Here is a 22,971-nt window from a genome sequence, read left to right as displayed (position 1 = left end):
AAAGGCGACTGAGTGGGGAAAGTCTAAGAGTCACTCTTTGGAAACAAGTCTCAGTGGAATAGTCTGCCTCTGTTGAAACTGCGATGCAGAAAACTCTGTAATGTGCTTTACAGGCAGTGCACACAGTAAAACAGCAATTTTTGCTTTTTTTGAAAAGTAGAAATGTGTGGATATCATGTGAATCTTAGTCGTTCTTTTTGCAGAGATTTGTTTGTGTCTGGTTCCACAGATCCAGCTCCCATGCTGGAGGCCTCACATTCCCTGGAGGAAAGGCTGCAGCAACTTCAGAGTTCAGCCCCAGACAGCGAGGCCCTGGTGCGTGAGATCAGCGGGCACTGGAAGAAACACCTGGAGTGCCTTGAAAAGACAGGTCAGGCCAAAATCAGGTAGCGCTGAAGTGGCTGCTGCCACACTACATGCCTGCAAGTGCTGGGAGATTCGTTGAAATGCAGCAGCCCTTGAATTATACCAGAATATCTGACGAAGTGTGACAAATAGTCAATTTAAGAAGGAAAATTCACTCAAACATAAATCATATTCAGTATCTGGGCAATCACTTGATAAACCCATGGCAGCTCTCTTTATACACACAGAGTCCTCAGAGGATGGTCCAGCAGTATCAGGAGCAGCAGTGACAGAGGAGACCCCAGAAACCAGCTCTCCAGCCTCCCTGATGACCCCCAACAGCACACCGGCTCCTGGGGAACCAGGCTCCCCGCAGCAGAGCTGCCAGGACCGAGCTGAGGACCAAGGGTGAGGACCTGTGGATAATCCTCCTTTACCACTTGCGACTGCAACTGCAACTGTTCCTAAGACTTTATAGCATTTAAAATTGTCAGAATATTATTAAGGACTGACTTCTTTTCAAAAAAAAAAGAAAAAAGTTGTGATTATATTGACAGATATGAGACACAATTTCAGTTGGTAAGGTCATTTTACCATTGCTTTTCCACCAAAAACAAAAGCTACAGTCTGTACCAAACAAGCATGCTCTTCTATATCAGTAGAACCATAGGCATCTCTACATCTGCGCTTCATTTAAAATGGCTTGTTGTGACACATTTTACCTTCATCAAAAAAATACATCTCCTTATGATTTTAATATTGCACTTGTCTATAGTGCAATTTTGATATTTTGATTAATTGTTCAGCCCAAATGTTATAAACTTTTTCCAGTGCATTCATATATACATAGTCATCATCTTCCCGCTAATTAAAACAGCAATGCTCAGATTTTGTTAAAATAATGTAAAAAAAAAAAAAAGAAAAATAGTTTTCTGTCTGTAAGCCTGTTGAATCAAGCTTCTCCATTTAGCAAACACTGACTTTTCAGGTTTCCTGGGAACAGTCTGGGCAGTAGTAAGAACTCCAATTGGTTAAAGTGGTTAAGAAAAGTAACCCTCATTATCGACCAGCATCAAATGAGGCTCCAGAGTACTCCAAAGACATATGAGCATTGCTTCTTGAAATTTCAGTTTTTGTAACCTCCACCACACATGCCCATTCGAGATGGGAGGATTTTAGGCTAACGATATTTTTCTGTTTCAAGGCCTAAAGTGCGAGTAATTGTAGCTTTAAACATGTGGCCATGATATAGTGAAGGAACTGACAGAGCCTATTTTCTCAGGGAGGCGGAGGAGAGCGCTGATGTTAGCGGGGCTGACAGACTATCAGAAGCAGAGGAGAAGATCAAAGTTCTGCATTCATGTAAGTGGTTTAAACACTGGCATGTACTGTTGCTGTTAAATTTAATTAAAATCCATTCAAGAGTAGTGACTCTACTTGCCACTACTTGTATAATTGCAGTATGGTGCCCTCTGCTGAAACACTGATGCCCTGCTGATGCTCTGTTTACATAAATAAAAGTTAAACTGTCATATTTTTACCAATGAACTTTGGGTTTCACTATATGTACCAGTGAAATATCTGTTTTCAATGAATTCTTTGACTGTTAAAGGTTTCCCATCACTGGTTATGTTGAACTGAGCACTCACTGTGTTTTGAATCTGAAAAATATATTAATGGATTCAGAATTTGGATTATTAAATTAAATTAATCTGCAGTGTAGCTTTAAGGTTAAAGTTCATGTGTTTTTTTAAGTTAACATCTCACTTCCCGCTATCTGCCTCTTGCCAGCTTTGAATACTGCACAGACAGAGCTGCTGGACCTGCGGTGTAAATACAACCAGGAGATGGCCAACAAGTAAGAGTCTGCCTCATATTTTACATTGTATGGTTACTTTACCACATATTTCTGACAAACTTTCACAAACTCAACCTCTCCCTGCAGTCATGATGGTTGCACACTGCCATCGCTGTGGTCTTCCTCACTGGCGCCTGCTGTAGCATTTCCAGTCTTACCTTGCCTACAAAACTCACGGCCAGTGTAGAGCTGAGGAATGCCATTGTAAAGGCAGAGAATGAGAGTGACTCAGCCACTAATGCAGGTCGATGAGAGAGGTCTGTGTTTGCCTTCACCAGCAGCTCGGCCTTGACAGCCCTCAAGAAGAATTGCTCCATTTAAAGATTGCTTCAGAAAACACTCTACCTTGTCCTGGTCTTTGAGCGCAATGTATCCACCGCACGCCTGAAATGAATCTGAGCTTGTATGAAGGATGTCGATAGACATTCAAAGTAAACACTCCTTTGTTTGGGTTGTGCTCCAGAGCACAGTCAGCCGCTGCTAATGGATTTTCTCCCAGGCTTAATCCATGCCACAGTTGAAGTGATGTTTCTGGACCCACTGCCATCCATTTTGTTGGATTGGACACATTTTCAGTTCGGCGTTACCTTTTTGCGCAGAGCTGCAGTTTGAAAGACTGTCTTCGTGATGTGGTTTGTCATACAGTGTGTGCGTTTTCCTCGTCACAGTCGTGTGGGCTGACAGTAGCAACACTGACCCCAGAGCTCCAGCTGCAGTTATCCCTCCCTGACCCTGAGCCTCCGAACGCTGCGCCGGCCTCTATTACTCTCACTGACTGTTTCCTCAATGTTGATAAGAAAGACTATTTGTCTGCTTCGGCTTGAGTAGCTGAACAGGTAATCAATACAAAACATTTTCCGTACTGCACAGGTTCATTAAACGTGGAGCTGACACCTGTTAGTGTTTGCTGTCAGCGGGGTGCCATCTATCCTGGCCTTATTGATAGGACCTGGGCATTGCCACGACCCTCTGAAACCAGAGCTGCACCGCACAACACTGATGATAATTAACGCCAAGAATAGGTTTAGTTTCAGACAGTATATGACTCATTCTATGTCTCACTGTACAAGTGCTGGAGCACTGTATTTTGCCTGCTTGAGTCCTTACAACACAATCAGTCTCTGGGTTTCATCATATTTTGGTAATAACTCAGCTCTTTTGATGTAAGACAATGGAGCAGATAGTTGGAAAAAATAAAAGATAACGAAGGTTTTGGCTGAATTTAGTTAGTCGAATTTGTATTTAAAAAGTCCAGCAGGTTCTTTGAACAGTTTTCTCTTTTGGTGAACGGGACTACTGTGTCCTGAAACTCGAGAAACCTATGTGCATATTTAAATCAATCACAGCATCCTCGTTAATTCATCCTTATCTACCTTTTGAAAATCAGTTCCCATGTGTGCAAAATGAAACTGTTGAACTTCAAACAAACCTCATGAATAATCCTGCTGAGCTTCTGTTTAAATTAGAGCGCTCTGATTGTTAGATGTATGGAGGCAAGTTGGAGTTAAGTCTCCAGGGTTCTGAGGAAATGGATCATATAAGTTTCTACCTGCTGCTTGGCCACCTCTGAGACAGTCTGCAGCATTCACTGAGGTTGTGTCACCAGGACTTTACCTGTACAGGCGTTTACATTCAAACTTTACATGCAAATTGCACTTGACTTTTTTTCACAGTGTCTTAATATGACCATTGGTTAATAAACTATTTTCAAGTTAATATTTGTTTACCAGAATGTTCCTGGTATTTTTGACAAGGTTTTGAAACATTATCCTGTTGAGGGATTTGAAGAAAATGTAATTGAACAGTTAAATTAATTAATTATTCAATATTCTTTTGGTGAATAGTAAAATATGTGGCGATACTCCAAGAATTTGGATGTATGATGTCATTATTTCAAAAATCCTTGCTGCAGTTTTGTATTTGTGGTGTTGAAATGCCAGAAGAAAGGCAATGATACACTCCATTGCTATTTTATCAGGTACATCTAGCTAATAATGACAGTCTAATTAATAATGACATCTAGTTCAGCAGTCTTGCAATAAATCCTCCCTTTATGAAGGTTATAATGTTGGATTTTGGATGGGGTTGATTTAAGTGTATAACAGTTATCCAGGCTGTAGTTTGGGGTGGTGTTGAACTGTAACGTTTGTTAATGATAAAGAGGTATGCGAGACTTTTTTTGAAATAGTTTGTGCATTATCATTAATATGCTGTAAATGTTAGAGGCCTCTCAGTATAGTGTATGTGCAAATCTGTGTTCATGTGTAAATTTAGCAGCATGCTATGGCAGCTGTAGCTGTAGATAGAATAATTACAACGCTACTGTCTATCGTGCCTTTGCCGTTTCTTATATTTGATTTTGCTCTCAATCAATCATTATAAGGTCATGATCCGAGGCATAAAACTCTTTAAATTTAAATTTCCTGAAATATGTATGAGGCACATGAAAATGGCATTTGTTCGTAGAACCTCTTAAGAAATAATGCGTGACTGTCAGTTTTTAACTTTGTTTTCCAGTTTGGCTTGTTCTTTCTTTGCTATTTATTTAAAAGGGAGAATGTCTCCTCAGTAATCCTGTCGTTGTCTGTCTCTCTGTCTGTCTGTGTTCCAGGGCAGAGGAGGTCGATGCCATAATGGTGAATCTTGAGAAAGCAAACCAGGTGAGTACAGTCTTCCTGTGCACTTCTCTGATTGAGATGCTCCTTCGTTAAGGTAATCACTCCTGTAATCAAGCCTTGGCTTTAATTAGACACCCTCCATCCTGCGCTCCCCCTTCCTTTCCTCCCCCTTCTACCTCCCCTCCCCTGAGTGTGTGATTAGCGAGTGTAAACCTGAGCCCCCGTCGGTGGGCACGCTATGGCAGCACGGCTCCACTCAGCAGAGAACAGGAGACTGCCGAGCGCGATTGATGCCGGAGTGCTGAACGCCAGGGTTCTTAGTTATCTCATTGCCTTGATTGCTTCCTGTCCTGGTGATACTTCTTTTCTTCTACTTCTTTCTTCTCCTTTCAGCTTTTCTCTCTCGCACTCTTTTTCTCACTCTGCTGCTCTCTGCCAGCAGCTTCTAGATAAATGTTCTCAAAATGAATCATTAATTAGCAGGCCGGGTGTGACAGAGCAGGTAAACAGTTTGGGGGATAAAGTGGGCTGACTAAACAGCCCCCTCAGCAGAATAAACCGATGGCTGCACTCGTCTGTTTGGGCCTCTGCTCAGGTTTTCACTCATCTCTTTGCCTTCACCGCTTCATGTATATGCACTCACCTTGATCATCTCACGAGCCCATTGATGTGACTAGTGTATGAAAACTGTAACGCTGTGATACCGTGTCTGTGTGCAGAGAGCAGAACTGGCTCAGAGGGAAGTGGAGAGGCTAAAGGAGCAGTTAGCCAGTGGCCAGAATGCCGCCACAGGGAGCTGCCATCCAGCAGAGGGCACTAGCAGGGTAAGAATAATGTGGTGTCCAGTGTGAAATACTTGTGTTTTTAATGGCCACATCTCGGTAGCTGTGCATTGTGACTGAGTACATTTACAGTGTTTTGTAGTACTACTGAACTGCACCTCACAGGAATATATTGTACTTTTTACTCCACTCCAAAAAAAAAAAAAAAAGATTTTATTACAATAAATTCAATCACTGTCAAAATATTGTATTCTTTAAAAAAAACAAAACACCCCACACAAGAACATGTAACACAGATAATGTAGCTCTCTCTCTAGCTTTAACTTTGACCCTTTAACTACATTTTGTTGTAATGCTCTGTACATTTTTTAAGAGTTTGAATACATGGCTAAAACTGATATGTTTTTGAGTAGTTTTAAATTGAGGTAATCTTACTTGTACTGAAGTAAATAATCTTATTCTACTAATATTTTTGTAACTGTATTTAAAATACTGATTGATTCTTAGACTGAGTTAGTAAGTTAATAGACAGCAACATATATCACACAGCAACAAGCATTTTCTGACAAATTCTCTGTATGTACTTGAACATAACCATCACAACTTAACAAGACTGGTTAACGCTTGGATTTTACGTTTCAAATGTAATAGTGCTCAGTCAAATTCAGTCCTTTAATGCCTGCTTTTCTTTAGTAATCAAAACAAGGACAAACTAATACATAATGAAAAGTAAAATATACTTAAATGATCAAACATATAGGTATAGTACAATGTCTTTAAACATTATCACCTAAGTAGCTCCTAATAAAATTAGCAAATGATGACCACGGCAATTTTAATTTAGATCAGTTTGTTGTGTACAAATCCTCACATTCTGAAACCATTGACAAACTGATATCACATCACCACTTCAGACATTGTGATTCACCAGCTGCCTTCACTCTTTTTATCACCTTTTCTCCTGCCCCCTCACACTACACTTCCTCGTGTCTCACTCTCACCCTGTCAGGAGAAGAACGAGAAGGGCGATGCGTTGCCCTCCCAGCTGGAGGCTGCCTTGCTGGCTAAAGACCGCGAAATCCTCCGACTTCTAGAAAACATTCAACGCCTGCAGTTCACACTGCAGGAAGTGCAAGAGACCTCAGCCAATCAAATCCTAGAGCTGGAACGTCAGCTGGCCTATAAGACAGAAGCTATTGAGGTGAGTGGTTCCAACACGTGACAGACACCTCGTCTGTCCTCAGCGGCTCTGATAATTAATGAGTCTCTTATTAAGAATGAAAAAATGTTTCTTCTTTTTTTCCATTTCAGAGATTAGAAGCTAAACTGCAATCCCAAATGGACTATGAAGAGATTAAAACTGAACTAAGGTGATAATTGGTGTTGCTGGAATGTGTCACTAAGTCATAGTAATGTAATTAATGTCAAGCCAAATGTATGACTGTCTGAATGTTTGTTTTTGTCTAGTATCCTAAAGGTAATGAAGCTAGCTTCAGCAAATGGCAGCTCATCCCAGGTATGTGTGATCCTGCACAATCTTATTGTTCACACAGCAGTATTAAGGCCTACATTTTTACCAAAGTAGACCTTTAGTTTCTTCCTAATGTTGACTTGGTGTCAGGAAGGAAAAACAACAGCAGTGCCATTGAGTGCTTCACCGATCCATCACCTATTATAAGGATATTGACAGCCACTGTAATTGATTAATCAAAAATTAACAGCTTTTGTGTTTGTGTGTGTGTGTGTAAAGGATTCTGCCAAGGCAGCAGAGGCTCTTTTGCTGGATAAAGAGGCCTTTCTTCCATCTCACAAGTACCTGGTGGATAAGACTCGAATATTGCACAGCAATGGTATCAAGCTTAATTTTCTGTCCATAACTCATAGTGTAAATAGTTTGGTGCACAAAGCTGTGCAGTTTTTGTTTGCAGTGAGTTTTGTCACCTATTGCTTGGCACTCACTGGTCAGCTCAGTCGATTCTGTTGTCGATTTTTTCCGGACCTAAATCTTTGTGCATAAACTGAGCCTGCAAGATGTAGTCTGCACTAGCAAAGCTAGAAAACAAGTGATATAATTCATGAAATATCTATCAGCTAGATATCAATCAGGCGGCCTACACTATTGTTGCTGCATGCATCCCACACAAGCTCAGTAAGAGAGAATGTGATTTGTGTCCCCAGATGATGACCATTCTGAGGACACAGGTAGGGAGACAGGCAGGCCGCCGGGCTCCCATTCATCCTCCTCTCAGGCAGACAGTCGTGCCTCCCCCAGCCCTGGTCCCCCCACCCTGGATGGTTCCTCTTCCAGCCATGATCTCCCCCGTCCTTTCTCCGTGTCCCCATGCTCTGGGGACCGACTGTCAGGAGACCACATACTCCACAAGCAACTCCTCTCCCCACACTTTAAAAAGGACGGCCTCATGGCTTTCCCCACCGCCCTCTATGCAGCCAAAGTTGCCCTCATGTCAGCCTCTCAAGGGTCTGTGGGGGCTGGCAGCATTGATGCTGGCTTGCCCAGTGACCAATCAGAAAGTGGCAGCTCAACTGCCGGAGACGAGGACCAACTGGACACAGCAGAGATCGCCTTCCAGGTGAAAGAGCAGCTGCTGAAGCATAACATTGGCCAGAGAGTCTTTGGCCACTATGTACTGGGCCTCTCCCAGGGCTCGGTCAGTGAGATCCTGGCAAGACCCAAACCCTGGAGGAAGCTGACTGTGAAAGGCAAAGAGCCTTTTATTAAGATGAAGCAGTTCCTCTCTGATGAACAGAACATCCTGGCACTCAGGACCATCCAGGTCCGCCAGAGAGGTGAGTGGGAAAACATGTAGTCACAGTTGGAGAGCATGCAGTACAGTATTACTTACAGCTCCACAGCATGGGATAATAGGGCGCGCAGGACGAGAAAGTTGTTCACATTAAGTCATCTTCTTAACCTTTTTATTCTTCCTCTAATTAACAAAACTTATGAGAAGACCAAAACTCACAATGAATTGATCAAATGAATGAAGCAAGTGTTGCATTTGTAGCCAAAGTCTGATGTAGCGTCATCCTTTTTGTCCAAAAGATTGTCCAACACGTTTCTGCTTTACTATGAACATGGGTACTTGTTTAAAGTCAGTCTCACACACAGTGCTTTGCTTGCTTCCCCTTTTTAGGAAACTATGCATTTGTGACCTTAATGATTTGTGTCTTTATCAGTTTTAGTCTTTTAATGGGATTTGTACAGCAGGTCAAAACTGACCCAGCAGTTAGTTTTGTTTAAAGAAATGGCCATTAACACCTTACGGTTAGTTTAACTTTGAACCTCACTTATGTCTCGACTTGAAAATAGATGATATGGTTCAACAGCTATTGGCTTTGGCCAAATCTGCAAAGCTACTGAAGTGTTTGGAGGAGGCTCTTTTCAGAGCCTTTTAAGGAGTTGGAGTCTACAAAGCTATGATGTACCAATACATTTTTAGAGCAGATGTAATCATGTCATCTTGTTTTGGTGGCTTAGCTCCTGGACCCGTGTACATTTAAACCTTCTAATCTACTTGGACCTCATCCTTGACTTCTTCACGGTTTCCTCTGCCATGTTTGTAGTGTTACTTTTAAACTTTGTTTTCTCCCTAGATTCACAGCTTTTGAAAGTTGAGCTTCCCGTATACTGCAACCTCAGACAGCACGCGCTCAAAGGCAGCCATTGATCTACCAGTCAAAAGCAAAGCCTTGGAACTGCTCTCTGATCAACCATCCCACTCACCCCCCTCCTCTCTCCTCCCTCTCCCTCTTTCTCTCTCTCTCTCTATCTCTTTCTGTTACCCTCTGTGGCAGGGAGCATCACTCCACGCATCCGAACTCCTGAAACTGGGTCAGACGACGCTATTAGGAATATCCTGGAGCAGGCCAAGAAGGAGATCCAGTCTCAGAGGGGAGGTGAGTATGAAGCTGCCAGTCAACCCATAGTTAAAACACATTTTGATTGATTGATTGATTGATTTTTTCTTTAATTGACAATGGTTTTTAAAATGTATTTTGATTGCTACTTTAATGCATCTCAATTGGAAAGCTATTTTGAGTGTGCATTGAAATCAGCGTGTGGGGTGTTCCTTATTTAGGTGATGGCAAGTCATCTTTAAACAGCTCATCAGGCAGAAGCAGTAACGGGGCAGGCAGCAGCTCTGATGAAACCATAAAGAACATCCTAGAACAGGCCAGGAGGGAGATGGAGGCACAGCAGCAGGCCCTGATGGAGATGGAGGTTTGCGGGAGGGCCTCAACTGCCAGCTCAGGAGTTCAGATGGAACGTCTGGGGCCCCCTGAGCGCTCTAGGGGCCTGCCTTTACCCATCTCCATCAAACAAGAGGAAGGAGGCTGTGTTACCGTGTGCATGGCAAACCCCATCAGCAGCCCCCAGACACCCCTCAGTGTCCTCTCCCCTGCTGCTTTTGTCCAGAACATCATTCGCAAAGTCAAGTCAGAGATCGGTGAAGCGGGCACGTACTTTGATCAGCACTGGTCTCAGGAGCGGGGACCCATTGGACTCGGAGGTGGCGGTAGCTCTCGGCCCTTCAGTTCAGTCTCCCCCTCCTTGTCTTCCTCCTCTTCTGGTCCCTCTGCCTTGCCTCGGCCCTGGCCTCGCCTTGAGAATGGCGAGGGTCTTCCCAACAGCGAGGAGGCCTCTGCTGCTGAGGATGAGCTAGGCCTGGGCCGGCCAGTAGAAGTGAAGGTGGAGTCAGACACCTCTGTAAGTGGTGAGTCTCCAGGACCCGGCCCAGGACGTCTCTCCTACTACCCAGCATATATCCCTCGTGCACTGAAACCCACCGTGCCCCCCCTGACACCAGAGCAGTATGAGATGTACATGTATCGGGAGGTGGACACCATTGAGCTGACCAGGCAGGTGAAGGAGAAGCTGGCGAAGAACGGCATCTGTCAGAGGATCTTTGGTGAAAAGGTCAGCTGTTGCTCTGGCATATTAATGCATGCACGCTTTGATACAAACAGCTTGCAAATAATACAGTCTTACCTTACAGAAAGACATAAGAGAAATGAGAGTATGTACACTATATTAAGAGTTATAATAAGTAATATTGTACATTCAAATTAATATAATATCATGAGAGACTCGAACAAGTGCTTGTGTTAAAATTTAGTTTGGTTATATAGGCAGTGAATGTAAGCAGCCACTGATAATAAATTTATATTTGCCACGTTCCTGTTCTCATGGTTTCAGATTTTCAAACAAGGTGAAATATTAGTTTGAAGTTACCTCAGTACTCACAAAACGCATTTTAATTATTTAAACAAACAAAGCAAAAGCTCATCTATGTGAAAAAGTAATTGCCTTCTTTAAACCTAATAATAAGTCCCACCACTTTAGCAGCAATATCTGCAGTCCAAAGCTTCTTATAATTAGATAATAGTATTTCACTTTGCTGTGAAATAATTTGTCTGCTTTTTAGAATTTCTTACCACCAGCAGGCTTTATGCTTCCCATAGCAATACACACCCGCAGCATCCCCGCATTTTTACATAACATCACTTTTGACTGTTTGTATGTTGATTGTACAGTTGCTTCATGTACGTATCCAAACCCAAACTGAGTCTGAAATGTTGTATTTGCTTTATACCTGGTATACTAGAACCAGTTTTGTTTGAAAGGTACCCTTCTATATTACTTTCTGTCTACAACATTGTCCTAGAAGCCCTCAAGTAATTTACTACTAGTGTGAGACAGCAGTGGATTCTGCTTTACAGCTGTTAATTTAATCTTAACGCCCTTTCAGACGTGCACTCCTTTCTATTAATCTGATGGAAACTGAGCATGTCAGCGTCATGTCTGAATGAGCACACTGCTCACTTTTCCAGAAAAGCCGCAAGGGCAATCTTACTAGTATCATTTCTGCATCACTTTTGACGCAACACAAGTCTGAACTGCATGCAGTCACATTAATTGATACACATACAGAAGTGATGAACTTGTGTGACGTGGTTTGGGGAATATTGTTCCAAAAACATCACAGAGAGCAAAAGACACAATTTGCTGCCAAAATCATAAAACACCTTTCTTCGCTTTTCCCCACGATTTCACATCAATTTCAAACTGAAATATCCATATAAAAATAAAACTTTGCTACAAAGAAGACAGAACAGGTCAGAATAATGAAACTCATCACTAATAAATGTAATCTAGGTTTTGACAAAATGGTAACGGGAGATGAAATTTAGTTTGTTGCTTCCAGCTGTTTGTAGGAGTCTTTGCACTGAGTTTGTTCAATTCCTGCAGCATCAAACAGCAGCAGGATCCATATGAGCATCTCCAAAGAAAGAGAGGTTGTGTTTGTTTACATGAAATGGTGTACTTGTAATTAGAAATTATCTCTGACATGGAGACAGGATCAGTCAGAATCTAACAGCAGGTCACACTGTTTACTTGTCTTCACCTCAGACAGGTGATCTGTTGCACCAGGAGTCACAGTTTATAAATGCATGTAAATCAGTTGTTACATAACGATCGTCCTCATGTGGAATTTTGAGCTCCAGCACAGCTGTCTGGATATGTTTATTTGACTAATGGTAAAGTAGTAGCTACATTATTATTGCACATGTTCAGACTTTTGAGTGTTTAGGAAATCATAAATAAATTGGACTATTAGTCATTTGGACTGTTTGATAAACTTCTGTTAGTTTAAATGTAGTCTTTCTATATTTTTGCAGTATTATCAATGACACATCACTTGATGTTCTGCCCAGTCTTGTGTGATTGACATATATTGCATGTGTACTTTGCATCTGTCTGTCACTGTGGTGGGTATTTCTGAATGAAACCACATGGAACATTAATGTGTAAGTGACCCATATCTGAATGGCAGAATGTCATGACTTTAACAGACTGGTGAAGCAGCAGTGTTGAGTATCACGTCTGAAAAGCGCTCTGGTGGCAGATTTTTCTTGGAGATATTAATCCTTCATTGTCAAACTTATAAATTCTTGACTGTTTCATTATTGCATTATTTTCTTATACACAGTTGCAGTTAAGTTGAAGACAGTGCAGCAGTTCCTATATAATCTATTTTTTGCACTCTTTTAGATTTGTGTTGATATTACAAAAACAAAGATGAATTAAGAAAAGTTTCCTTTTCTACAATGGTCCTTGTTAGTTTATAGCCAGACTTATTTATCTACTAAGCAAATTACTCCACAGCCATACAAATCATAATGTGACAATTAAGCTGACCAGTGGATTTTCACTTTCATTAAATGTGCTGCAAGTAGAACTGAAAGCAATATACATCACCAACATAAACATTTACAGTGTGTTGTTTCCCTCTAGTGGTTGTGTTCTGAAAGTGCATCACTGAGGCCAAATATTAAGAGCTAAAACCTTACAATAATTTGGACCATTAATCAGTGTTGTGCCATTTATACATTTGGTGTAAGCAATGTTATGTTTTGTGTATTTATTCACAGCATGTTAACCTGCACTTGGTTTGCACAGGTGTTGGGACTTTCTCAAGGCAGTGTGAGCGACATGCTGTCTCGGCCCAAACCCTGGAGCAAGCTGACCCAAAAAGGCAGGGAGCCTTTCATCCGCATGCAGCTGTGGTTGCTGGATCAGCTCGGCCAGAGCCTCAACCAGCCGCCGAACCAGGGCCACGCTCAGGGTGAGGCTGTGTTTTACAACATTCACTCACACGTAGAAGCAAGAGAGATGCCGCAGTAACAAAATTTGAAAAACTAAACATTTTAACCTAAAATGGATGAAGGACAGAGTGGGATTTCTGTAATGTCTACATTCTGGCTATAAATGTATTGTTCCTTCTTACTTTCAGATAAAAGCCCAGTGATGGCCCAGTCCTCACCCTCCCCGCCTCCTAGCCCAGTGGAGAGCCACCCAAGTCCCCTGGTTGAGCCTGTCAGTCTCTCCCTGGAGAGCAGCAAAGAGAACCAGCAGCCTGAGAGCCTAGTCTTGGGGTTGCCCACCCACCCAGAGGGAGGAAAGTCCACTCCGAGCCTCACAGCTCTACATCAACCCACTAACCCGCTGGGCATCCAGGAGCTGGTGGCCATGTCTTCAGAGCTGGACACCTACGCCATTACCAAGAAGGTCAAGGAGGTGCTAACAGACAACAACCTTGGTGGGTTTGAGTTCAAACTGTTGGTTAAAGTGACACTCCTTCTGAATGTAGATACCACTCCTACATGCACTGTATACGTTTGTTACCAACAGGCCAGCGTCTTTTTGGGGAGACCATCCTGGGTCTGACTCAAGGCTCAGTGTCCGACCTGCTCTCCAGACCCAAACCTTGGCACAAACTCAGCCTGAAAGGCAGGGAGCCATTTGTCCGCATGCAGCTTTGGCTCAATGATCCTCACAATGTAGACAAGCTGAGGGCCATGAAGAAGATGGAGAAGAAAGGTGAGAACGCAGATTGCATTCTGTAATAATGCTCACTATGAGAAATTGTTAGTGTTTTGTAATCCCATTACTCTGGATCTCCCTTTCTGTCCTCTAGCCTACCTGAAGAGGCGGTACGGGCTGCTGAGCACTGGCTCGGACAGCGACTCACCCAGCACTCGTTCTGAGTGTGTGAGTCCAGCCTTGGCCTCGCTGGACTTGTGCCCCTACAGCCAGGTGAAGAAACCTCGGGTGGTGCTGGGAGCTGAGGAGAAAGAAGCCCTCAGGAAGGCCTACCTACTGGAGCCCTACCCCTCTCAGAACACCATTGAAATGCTGGCCTCACAGCTCAACCTCAAAACCAACACTGTCATCAACTGGTTCCACAACTACAGGCCAGTCTAATGCCCTTTGTGAACTGTACTAATGGCTGTCTTTGTTGTTTTCATTACTTCTTTACCTCTACTTTAAGTTGCTACCAAATATCTAGGAAAGTAATCTTAAATATCCTGTCTCTGAAACTTTCCTTTAAATGAGTGTCTAACAATAGTGTTTGTGTGCAGGTCTAGAATGCGACGTGAGGTGCTGATGGAAGGTCTGCCAGATGATACGGATGCTGAGCACCAGAGCTACTCCCCTACAGTGACACGGAGCCCCCACTCTGATGGAGAGGAGAGGAGACTACAACAGCCCTCAGGACACATCCACTCCAGCCTTCCTCTTGGCGCCAACGCTGCACTGCCTCATGTCAAACAGGAGGCAATAGACAGGGAAGATGAGGCAGAAGCAGGAGGAGAAGACTCTATGAAACAGTCAAGAGTTCAGTGTTTTCCTACCGTACCATTCCCACAGCTGAAAAGTGAGCACGAAGACTCCATCACTGGCTGTCGCGAGCCCCACCTGGCTGGGCAGAGTTTGAGGCAAGAGGAGGGGATGAGCAGCCAGACTCAGGGGCTCTATCCTGGTGCAGCCTCCATAGATGGCCCCCAGAGAGCCAACCAGTCCAGGCATGAGGGGGAAGAATCCGGAAAGTCACCTGTTGACCCCGTCAGCTTCAAGGCTTCATCAGAGCCCTGCCGTAGCAGCCTAGAGGTCTCCCTCAACTCCCCCTCTGCTGCATCCTCACCCGGCCTCATGATGTCAGTCTCCCCTGTTCCCTCCTCCTCTGCTCCCATATCACCCTCGCTGCCCAACCCTCCATCAACAAGCACCAATCACAGCCTGGAACCGAACCCACTCCCTCCCTTCCAAAGCCCTAAACTCAACAGAAGCACTCAGAGACGCAATGAGAAAATGGCCAACCTCAATAACATCATCCACAGGCTAGAGAGAGCGGCCAATCGAGAAGAAACACTGGAATGGGAGTTTTAAGTCCACTTTACTGTATCTAGTGCGGATGACTGTCGCAGCACACAGGAGAGTCTCAGATAGAGTCTTCCTGAAAACTTTGAATGGAGCCTGGCTCCTGAAGGCCTGTCCACTCACACTGAAAACGCTTAGGAAACGGGAACGCAGAGCTAAACATATGGCTAAATTCCCTACAAAAACTCAAGAGTTGAAAAAAAATTATAAGTGTGTATTTGTTTTTTCTTTCTTTTGATAATGCATACTACTTTGAAATATATGTGACAGCACTAGCTGTTGTTTTACCTATTGGACTTGACATGAAGACTTTTGCAGCTATGGTGTCATAAAATGTACACTGAAGTTCTGTAGATTGCCACTGGGTGAGATTAAAAGAAGACCCCTGTCTTAAGCCATTAAAAGCACTATAACTATTTGAAAAGAGACATTGACCAAATTTGCTACTTTTTGAATAGCAATTTTTCAGATTTTGTCTGTAAGACTGGACAATTTAAGTCAAGTAACATGAAATCCTATTACTGACTGAGGGATAGTCCTTTAAGACTCTAAATATTGAACATCTTGTATGTACTTAGTTTCTTGGTGATATGTTTTGAAATATTTGTAACTCACACGTATAAAATGTGGTTGTACATGTTGTAGAATTGTCTGCAATAGCCTTCTCTAAACCTGATGTAGCATGGTACTCACCTGACCCTGTTATCCTCTGTAGTTAGTCACCTGTGATTATACTTGAGCGAAAACAAGAGAAAAAAAGTTGAAAACCCTGCAAAAAATGAGAAAAAAGAAAATGTTAAATCTAATAAGTAGAGTACTTTAAGTGTTTTCTTTTTTTCTTTGAATAATCCTTGAGGTTTACAGTTTAGGGCCCTTGTGCTTTTGGTAGTAAGTGAAACATTCACTTCACAAGAGCACAGTTTACATGATTTCTTTCAGACTTACCTCTCTGACCCTCAAAGGCACTGGTTCTCAGACTGTAATGGGCCAAGACACAGGACACCTGGTTTACCTCAGATTATGTTGATGCACATCATGTCATGACCATGCGTTTCATTCTTATACATAAACATGAGCCACATTTACTTGAGTCAGTGGAGGAAAACTATAATGTATCATGCCTCAGACGTGAGTTCATGCCTTAAAGATCAAAGATGGAACAAGTGGGGAGTGTTGAGTTGTCTTTTACAAAGAACACGGGGAGTGGTTATTCCTTTATATGTATTGTGATTCTCCTCGCAGGTTAGACCAGATTGAGAGTGCAATCTCAAAATGGGTATTTTTCTGTAGCTATCATAAATTGTACCTAATGAAACACCTCTGGCTCAAGCATCGTGTCACTACAGTGCTGCACATTGATCTACTTTGAGGCTAAAACTCGTAGTGTTTGAAAGCATGATACATATAGTATGACCTCTCATCAACCAGACAGCAGTCAATCTGTAAGTACACTATATTCAAGGACACAAAAGATTACAAGTATCCCCTCATATTATCTTTGACCACTTGTGTATTGTGTCTGTAGACGTTTCTTTGTCATGCTTGCAAGATGTTCTTTATGTATTTTGCCTCTATTTTATACTCAGAACAGTTAACTAGATATTCAATACCTCGTGTATGAAGTACTTACAGCACTTAGATTTTGATAATTGTGAGGACTCAAGAAAAATTCAAATATCAACATTATCCTAACTTAGTGTCCACAAGTCTTTGCCTTTACTGTATCGTTGAAGTTGGTAGTAAACACTTGCACATGTCTACATAGTTCAGAGGACTCGGATTGTATTATGTAGAGATATATATTACACAATTACTAAAAAATAATATCTTACATTCTTGGAACAAAATGTGCTGATTATATTGAAATAGAGTGTACAGATTTAATAAACCAAACCCATTCAAGCCAGTTCTGGTCTGGCAAGCTTGCCCACGTTTTAGACCTTCTCTCAGGGTAGTCTTGCTTTTTAAAGCTTTACTGAAACAGTTGCTCTCATCAGTGGTGTTGGTTATGATAAACATGTGGTGTATAGAAAGACTCCGTTATATTGAACATGTGGAAGTTGTATGAATATGGGAATTTCAACTTTTGCCGAAAATGGTGGTTTGTTGGAGAATTGTTGCCGTTTTTTAATTCATTACACACGTCAAAGTACAGTGTAGATTGGAACTACCAGGATGAGGCTAATGGGTTGCATTTTTGAGATCAGTAGACTTTGCTCTCTAAAATACTGTTTTTGTTTTCTCTTGGAGCCACAGAAGATTTTTCTCTGGTTTTTGTACCACCATATTTTGTGCATAATATACTGTATGATTAGAAGTGGCATTTTTTATGTGAAAATTTCATTGTCTTTCATGGTAACATGGACATATGACTGAAAAAGAAATGTATTTACCCAGACCATTAACTCTTCATGTAAAGCTCATTTAATTGTTTTGCATGCAAATCCATTCTGGTCATATGACAAGAGATAGACTGTTTTTGTGTTATTGTTCTTGCACAGGGACATTGAATCAGCACTTAAAATCTTTTTGCATTAGTGAAGTCCATGCATGGTGCAGCTGATAAATATGGCTCTCACAAAGTCATCATGATTCCAGTCAAATCAGAGCCCAACAATGACCCCGTAAACATTACTTTCGGGTAAATATTTAAGTCAAGATTATTTTGTGCCATATCATATGCCTCATGCATTATCCTCACGGAGAAATGCCTTGTGGTAAAGTGTGATCTACAAGGTGTGTAGGGCTTTTTGTCAACCAGTCCAGAAAAGCAAAGCTTTTTAATACAAGAGCCCTACACATTAGATGGTTTTATTTTATAATTGACATTAGTCACTAAATAATGAAGTAACTGATCAGCAAAATTTGAATGATTCAGAGTTGCTAATACAGAAACAATATTTACAACTCTGGCACTGAGGGTTTGTCACAGATAATTTGTCATATGAAAGTCAGCTGTGAGCCAATAAAGAAAAGTGTCATGCAGGTTTAATTAACCATCTAATGCCTCACATGTCAGGCTGATAAATGTTAAAGAATAGACAAAGGTATGCCAAGCGTCTTGGAAAGGAAATTGCATATGTAAGCCATCAGTCAATACATAATTGTTTAAGATCCTGCGGTGTTGTGTTTTTATTTCTCTCTGGTGAGAAATGGGCATTTTTGCTGTACAAATTAATATTAGTATACACAAATGAATGCACACCATTTTATAAATGTACAAAGACTACCTTAAAATGCCACTGTATGGTCAGTCTGTGTCAATTCAGACAACATTTAGGAAATATGTTCCTCCACTGTCTCAGATTTTGTTCAAGCTTCATAATTGTGATCATCAGGTCCAAAATCAAAGTACTCAAACATTTTGGCTGAATTTATTCAAACCTGGGGAATTCTCTATTTTTACCTTAAAACAGTATTTGCTGGAAAGTTCCTATAAATATATAGACATACCCATACTTTCTACAAAAAATGCAGTATTTGTTCATTTCACCAACTTCTGAGGCTTCTAACTACAGTAGAATGGGATTAGCATGCATATTGTAAGCTAGTTTCCTATTTTTTCTGTCTATTTTGACATGTCAAAATGGTGACGTGGATTCATTTGTAGGACCACAACTTGTGTGCATAGGGGTCCAGTTATTGTCATTATATGTACAAAGTTACAAGTTGCTCCCATGTTGTCTTCATGTTGAAATTTAACAACATATTTTGCGTTTCAGAATGTTGTCTTACGTATACACTGAACAGTGAAACTGATAATTATTCAACTTAAATCACAATAAATCTCATATTTATTGTAACACATTATGGCAACATGGCAACACCACAAGTGAAACAGGAGATCACTGTTGCACTAAAAGCTACAAAGAAAACGATGCAAAGGAGACATCTTTCTCACAAGAAATTTCGGTGACAGCTTTGTATTGTCCTCCCCTCCACATAGTAGAAGCCGGGATGAGTGACAGAGCATGCACTGTAGACGTCAACAGATATCAGATGGAGGCCACTGATGAATATGAAGAAGAGCAGGATTTGAGTCCGTGCACCAGAGTGTGTAGCTGCGTCTTCAGCTTTTCGAGGATGCAAAAATCTCCTCATTCACACCGAATTCGTGTGTGCTACAGTGACTTATAGCAGCAGTACACAATTCAATGTTTACATGATCGTACCGCGTGGTGTGTCTGACCCCCTCCCCCTCGCGGAGCATCGCTCTGACGCAATGACGTCACGCATACACGTAGCTTGTTGGGCTGGAGAGTTCGCGGCGATGGCGACGACGGCTCGGCGCTGGAAGGGGACGCGGTGAAGCTGGCCTCGGCCCGGATATGACTAGTGTCTATTTGTTCGAGGTTGCTTTGCTGCTCAGTAATTGCACGGACTTCGGATGACTCTTTGGCTTTTAACTTCTCAGCACTCATTCCACTGGTGAGTCTGCCGGTTGTAGTCGTTGCTCGGTGTTTTGACAGAGGCCTCAGCTCCGGGGTCCGCCCTCCATCTCATAACAACAAAAACAGTTACAGAGAGCAGCGCTAGCCCAGCGAGCTAACGCTAGCTAGCAGCTTACTAGCCGCTCTGTGTCACGGCAACTAACACCAAACACCGAGTGCTGAAAGATTGCAACACATCACACTGCTCACTAGAAAATGTTAAGATTGGCTGCTTTCTGTTCAATTCGACACTTTGGGCAGTGTGTTAGCTCATTAGCATTAGTTTACGGTTGAGGTATTGTTGATGAACGTTAGCTAGCTAACAGTTGACGTTAACGTCAGATAGCTTCAGAAAATTTAGCTTGTTACCCACAGGGAAGGCAGAGCAGCAGTAATATTACTATCTAACTGGTTACTTTCGTTTCTAACCATGGTTAATTATCTCTCTAACCAACCTGTTCGCAGGAATGGCGTTAGCTGCTGACTTTTTAGCTGGCAGCAAATGATATCTCTATATCTAGCTAGTTGTTAACCTTATGCTGGGGAGCAATTTACTGTGAAGATTACCGTTCAAGTGTTTGGGTATGTTTTTTGAGTAGCTTAGTATTTGCCAACGTTACGAGTAAACGCGGACTAATCTAAAATAACATTAACGGTTTCGCTTGCAAATTAAAGCCACAACGTTAACAAAATTAGCGTTTTTCACGAAGGTAGCGAACATGTCTGCTTTTGTGGGCGTAAAGACTTTTTTTTTTTCGCTACCTGGCCGTGTACTTCTAGTTGTGTTGTCAGTCATTACAGTTCATCGTCCCAGTCATATATTTCTTTTTTTAAACTTGCTAAAAATTATTTAGGAGACTGAAGCTCGATAATGTTGCAGTCTGTGATGCATGCTGGCCTGTCACGGGATAGGAGTAACGTTAAGGCTCTAAGGGGCTTAGCCTTCCCTGTGTGACTGTGTGAACTTAGAGCCAGACTGAGCCGCAGCCACGGGTCATGAGCCCGCTGCGGTAAACAGAGCCGTGTGCTGCTCAGATATGCTTTATCAGGTAGCACCAGCAGTAAAAGCCGGACTCCTCACTCGGTGTAGTAATGACCTCCCTTGGCTGCTTCACAACACTCTCAAAGAGCATTACGATGCTGAGAGGCTCGTCTGTCGCTAGTGCAGTGAGATTTTTGTCTTCTTTCTGTCTTCAGGCATCTTAAATGCTCCTGAGAAGGTGTGTTGAGCTCCTGAGCTGCCCATTCACTGACCTTCTTAGATCAGATTTCAGTCTCTGCAAGAGTAGCTGACCTTTACAACTATTTGTGGGGCTGTATACTGAGAGAACCTTAACAGGTTGCCTGTTTTGAAAAGTGATATTAGGAGATATCACTTATATAGATTTTAAGAATAAGCTTTGTACAAATAGTTTAACATTATCTGACTAAAAAAGTTGTTAGTATTCTTGGTAAATTAGATTTTTCACCTATTTCAAGGGCATCCTGGGAAGGAAATTAAAACAAGCCATCAGCCAAGTGCTGTGAAGTGTTTGGCTCTGCTATGTATGTTACCAGCCATTTGGGCATGTGACCAACCATTGTAAGGCAGTTTAGCCACATATAACTGTTTGTACAGTGTAACATTTTACATGCCTTCTAGTGGCATTTTATTAACCTCCAGACATGGATGCATGGTCTTACAAAATATATTGAATGTGGATGTTGTGTTTCTATTTATTTCTGACAGTGAACATTAGGTGATATTTTCACATGACTAAACCGTGTCTGTTCGCTGGCTAGACTTTAGCCTTCGTGCCTTGAGAGATCCAGCTGGATTTTTTTTCCATTCTGCAGTTAAGTGGTATCTTTGAGCTTAGATGCAAGCCACTATGATCACCAGTACATCTATATTTGCCAGGCAATCAGAAGAGCTTCTGTAGCTTTTATGAATCAGCGAAGAAGCCTGCTGTTAGGAAAATATAGAGAAAAATGCTTTTTCTCATTATTCAGTTTGATTTCCACAGATTTCCATGTCTTGCTTGTGAGGGTTTCCAAACAGGATCACCAGAACTGCTTATTGCCATCGCTGATTGTCTGAGGTAAGTCTGAATGATACATTTCACTGATTTCTGTGACATTTTGAGCCATATTCTTTATGTGTGGTCACCAGTGCTTTTGTCCCATTTGACTGCATTTGTAAATGCAACTGGCTAAATATAAGCTGTACTGGAGGCCTAAGTCCTGCTATTGAAGCCCAAGCCTTTCCTTGTTATGCCACTTCATGTCAAATTGATTTTCTATTGAACATTTTGAACATGACTGCCCAACCAAGGGCTAACAATCTAATTGTGGATCATAGTCTATCGTCAGTTCATTGCCTAGACCCATTCCCTGAGAAAGTACTTGCACATCCTGGTCCTCACGTACACCATCAAAAATGCAGTGAGTCAGCAGCTTTACCAGGCTTTAAATTTGACCAAGTTTCAAAATTCAGACACTCCCTGTATTGGGAATTACTTGACGGTGTGCTCACATGGAGTATACGTAGAGCCAACAGAACCACTGCAAATTCATGTAGATAAGGCTGTTGGTTTAGTTGTTCATGTCAGATAGTAATGTCATTAAGAGGACATATAGTGACCTCATAGATCAGACTCAAAATTTGCACTTCTAGGGAATTCAGTGAAAAGGCACCACATTGTTTGAATGATAAACTTGCGTTTGTGCCATTTTTGAGTGCAGACAGAAGAGAAATGAGAGATAATGAGGTTGGTGAGAGACGAGGAATGCCATGCAACAAAAATCCCTGGTCAATCAACCTAGAGATATTGCAGTTTTGTGGTTAGTGCCTGAACCCCTAAGCCGCCACGGTAAGGCTAGGTTATACTTTCCGCGCGAACGAGCTACATGGAAATCAGCTGCATGGAAATCTGTGCTAGAGAACGTGTGTGCATTTATACTCCGTGCGGGGTCTGCTCCCAAACTGCAGCAGGCAGTGTATCGCAAACACGTCTACCTAGTCTACTCTAGTACTAACTAGAGTAGAAGAAGTTTGCCATCGTTTACACCACTTACAACATGGAATTTTACCGAATAAAAGCATTTCAGCCGTTAGTTTTAATTTCACACCATGAATTGTCCATAACACGGTTACCAAGGTGATCTCTGTGTGATGAATCGTATAAGTGCATGTATTTCTAGACTTCAGCTA

At 42.0% G+C, this 22,971-nt stretch overlaps 2 protein-coding genes across 7 annotated transcripts in view; both read left to right on the top strand.

The window, feature by feature from the left end:
- The window catches only part of cux2b (cut-like homeobox 2b), an 88,523-nt gene extending 70,061 nt beyond the window's left edge, over window positions 1–18,462 (top strand). For both annotated transcript variants that reach the window (XM_023268130.3, XM_023268131.3), the window contains exons 5-22: window positions 230–370; window positions 594–753; window positions 1,628–1,707; window positions 2,137–2,203; window positions 4,815–4,863; window positions 5,541–5,645; window positions 6,613–6,804; window positions 6,915–6,973; window positions 7,071–7,119; window positions 7,354–7,453; window positions 7,782–8,411; window positions 9,420–9,521; window positions 9,704–10,542; window positions 13,087–13,252; window positions 13,421–13,726; window positions 13,819–14,007; window positions 14,105–14,381; window positions 14,550–18,462. In XM_023268130.3, coding sequence (XP_023123898.2) covers window positions 230–370; window positions 594–753; window positions 1,628–1,707; window positions 2,137–2,203; window positions 4,815–4,863; window positions 5,541–5,645; window positions 6,613–6,804; window positions 6,915–6,973; window positions 7,071–7,119; window positions 7,354–7,453; window positions 7,782–8,411; window positions 9,420–9,521; window positions 9,704–10,542; window positions 13,087–13,252; window positions 13,421–13,726; window positions 13,819–14,007; window positions 14,105–14,381; window positions 14,550–15,357 — 4,319 coding nt within the window. In that variant the 3' untranslated portion in view covers window positions 15,358–18,462. The remainder of the gene's footprint in view (window positions 1–229; window positions 371–593; window positions 754–1,627; window positions 1,708–2,136; window positions 2,204–4,814; window positions 4,864–5,540; window positions 5,646–6,612; window positions 6,805–6,914; window positions 6,974–7,070; window positions 7,120–7,353; window positions 7,454–7,781; window positions 8,412–9,419; window positions 9,522–9,703; window positions 10,543–13,086; window positions 13,253–13,420; window positions 13,727–13,818; window positions 14,008–14,104; window positions 14,382–14,549) is intronic.
- Window positions 18,463–19,587: 1,125 nt separating this feature from the next.
- mtmr3 (myotubularin related protein 3) overlaps window positions 19,588–22,971 on the top strand; it is a 46,135-nt gene continuing 42,751 nt past the window's right edge. For all 5 annotated transcript variants that reach the window (XM_023268097.3, XM_023268096.3, XM_035947193.2 and 2 more), the window contains exons 1-2: window positions 19,588–19,776; window positions 21,785–21,859. The gene's annotated coding sequence lies outside the window, so the exon portion shown is untranslated. The remainder of the gene's footprint in view (window positions 19,777–21,784; window positions 21,860–22,971) is intronic.

Source organism: Amphiprion ocellaris, chromosome 6 (genome assembly GCF_022539595.1).
Source record: "Amphiprion ocellaris isolate individual 3 ecotype Okinawa chromosome 6, ASM2253959v1, whole genome shotgun sequence".
In the NCBI taxonomy this organism is placed as follows: domain Eukaryota; kingdom Metazoa; phylum Chordata; class Actinopteri; family Pomacentridae; genus Amphiprion; species Amphiprion ocellaris.
The sequence above is the reverse complement of the archived record's forward strand: the minus strand, read 5'-3'. Positions and strand labels throughout refer to the sequence as shown.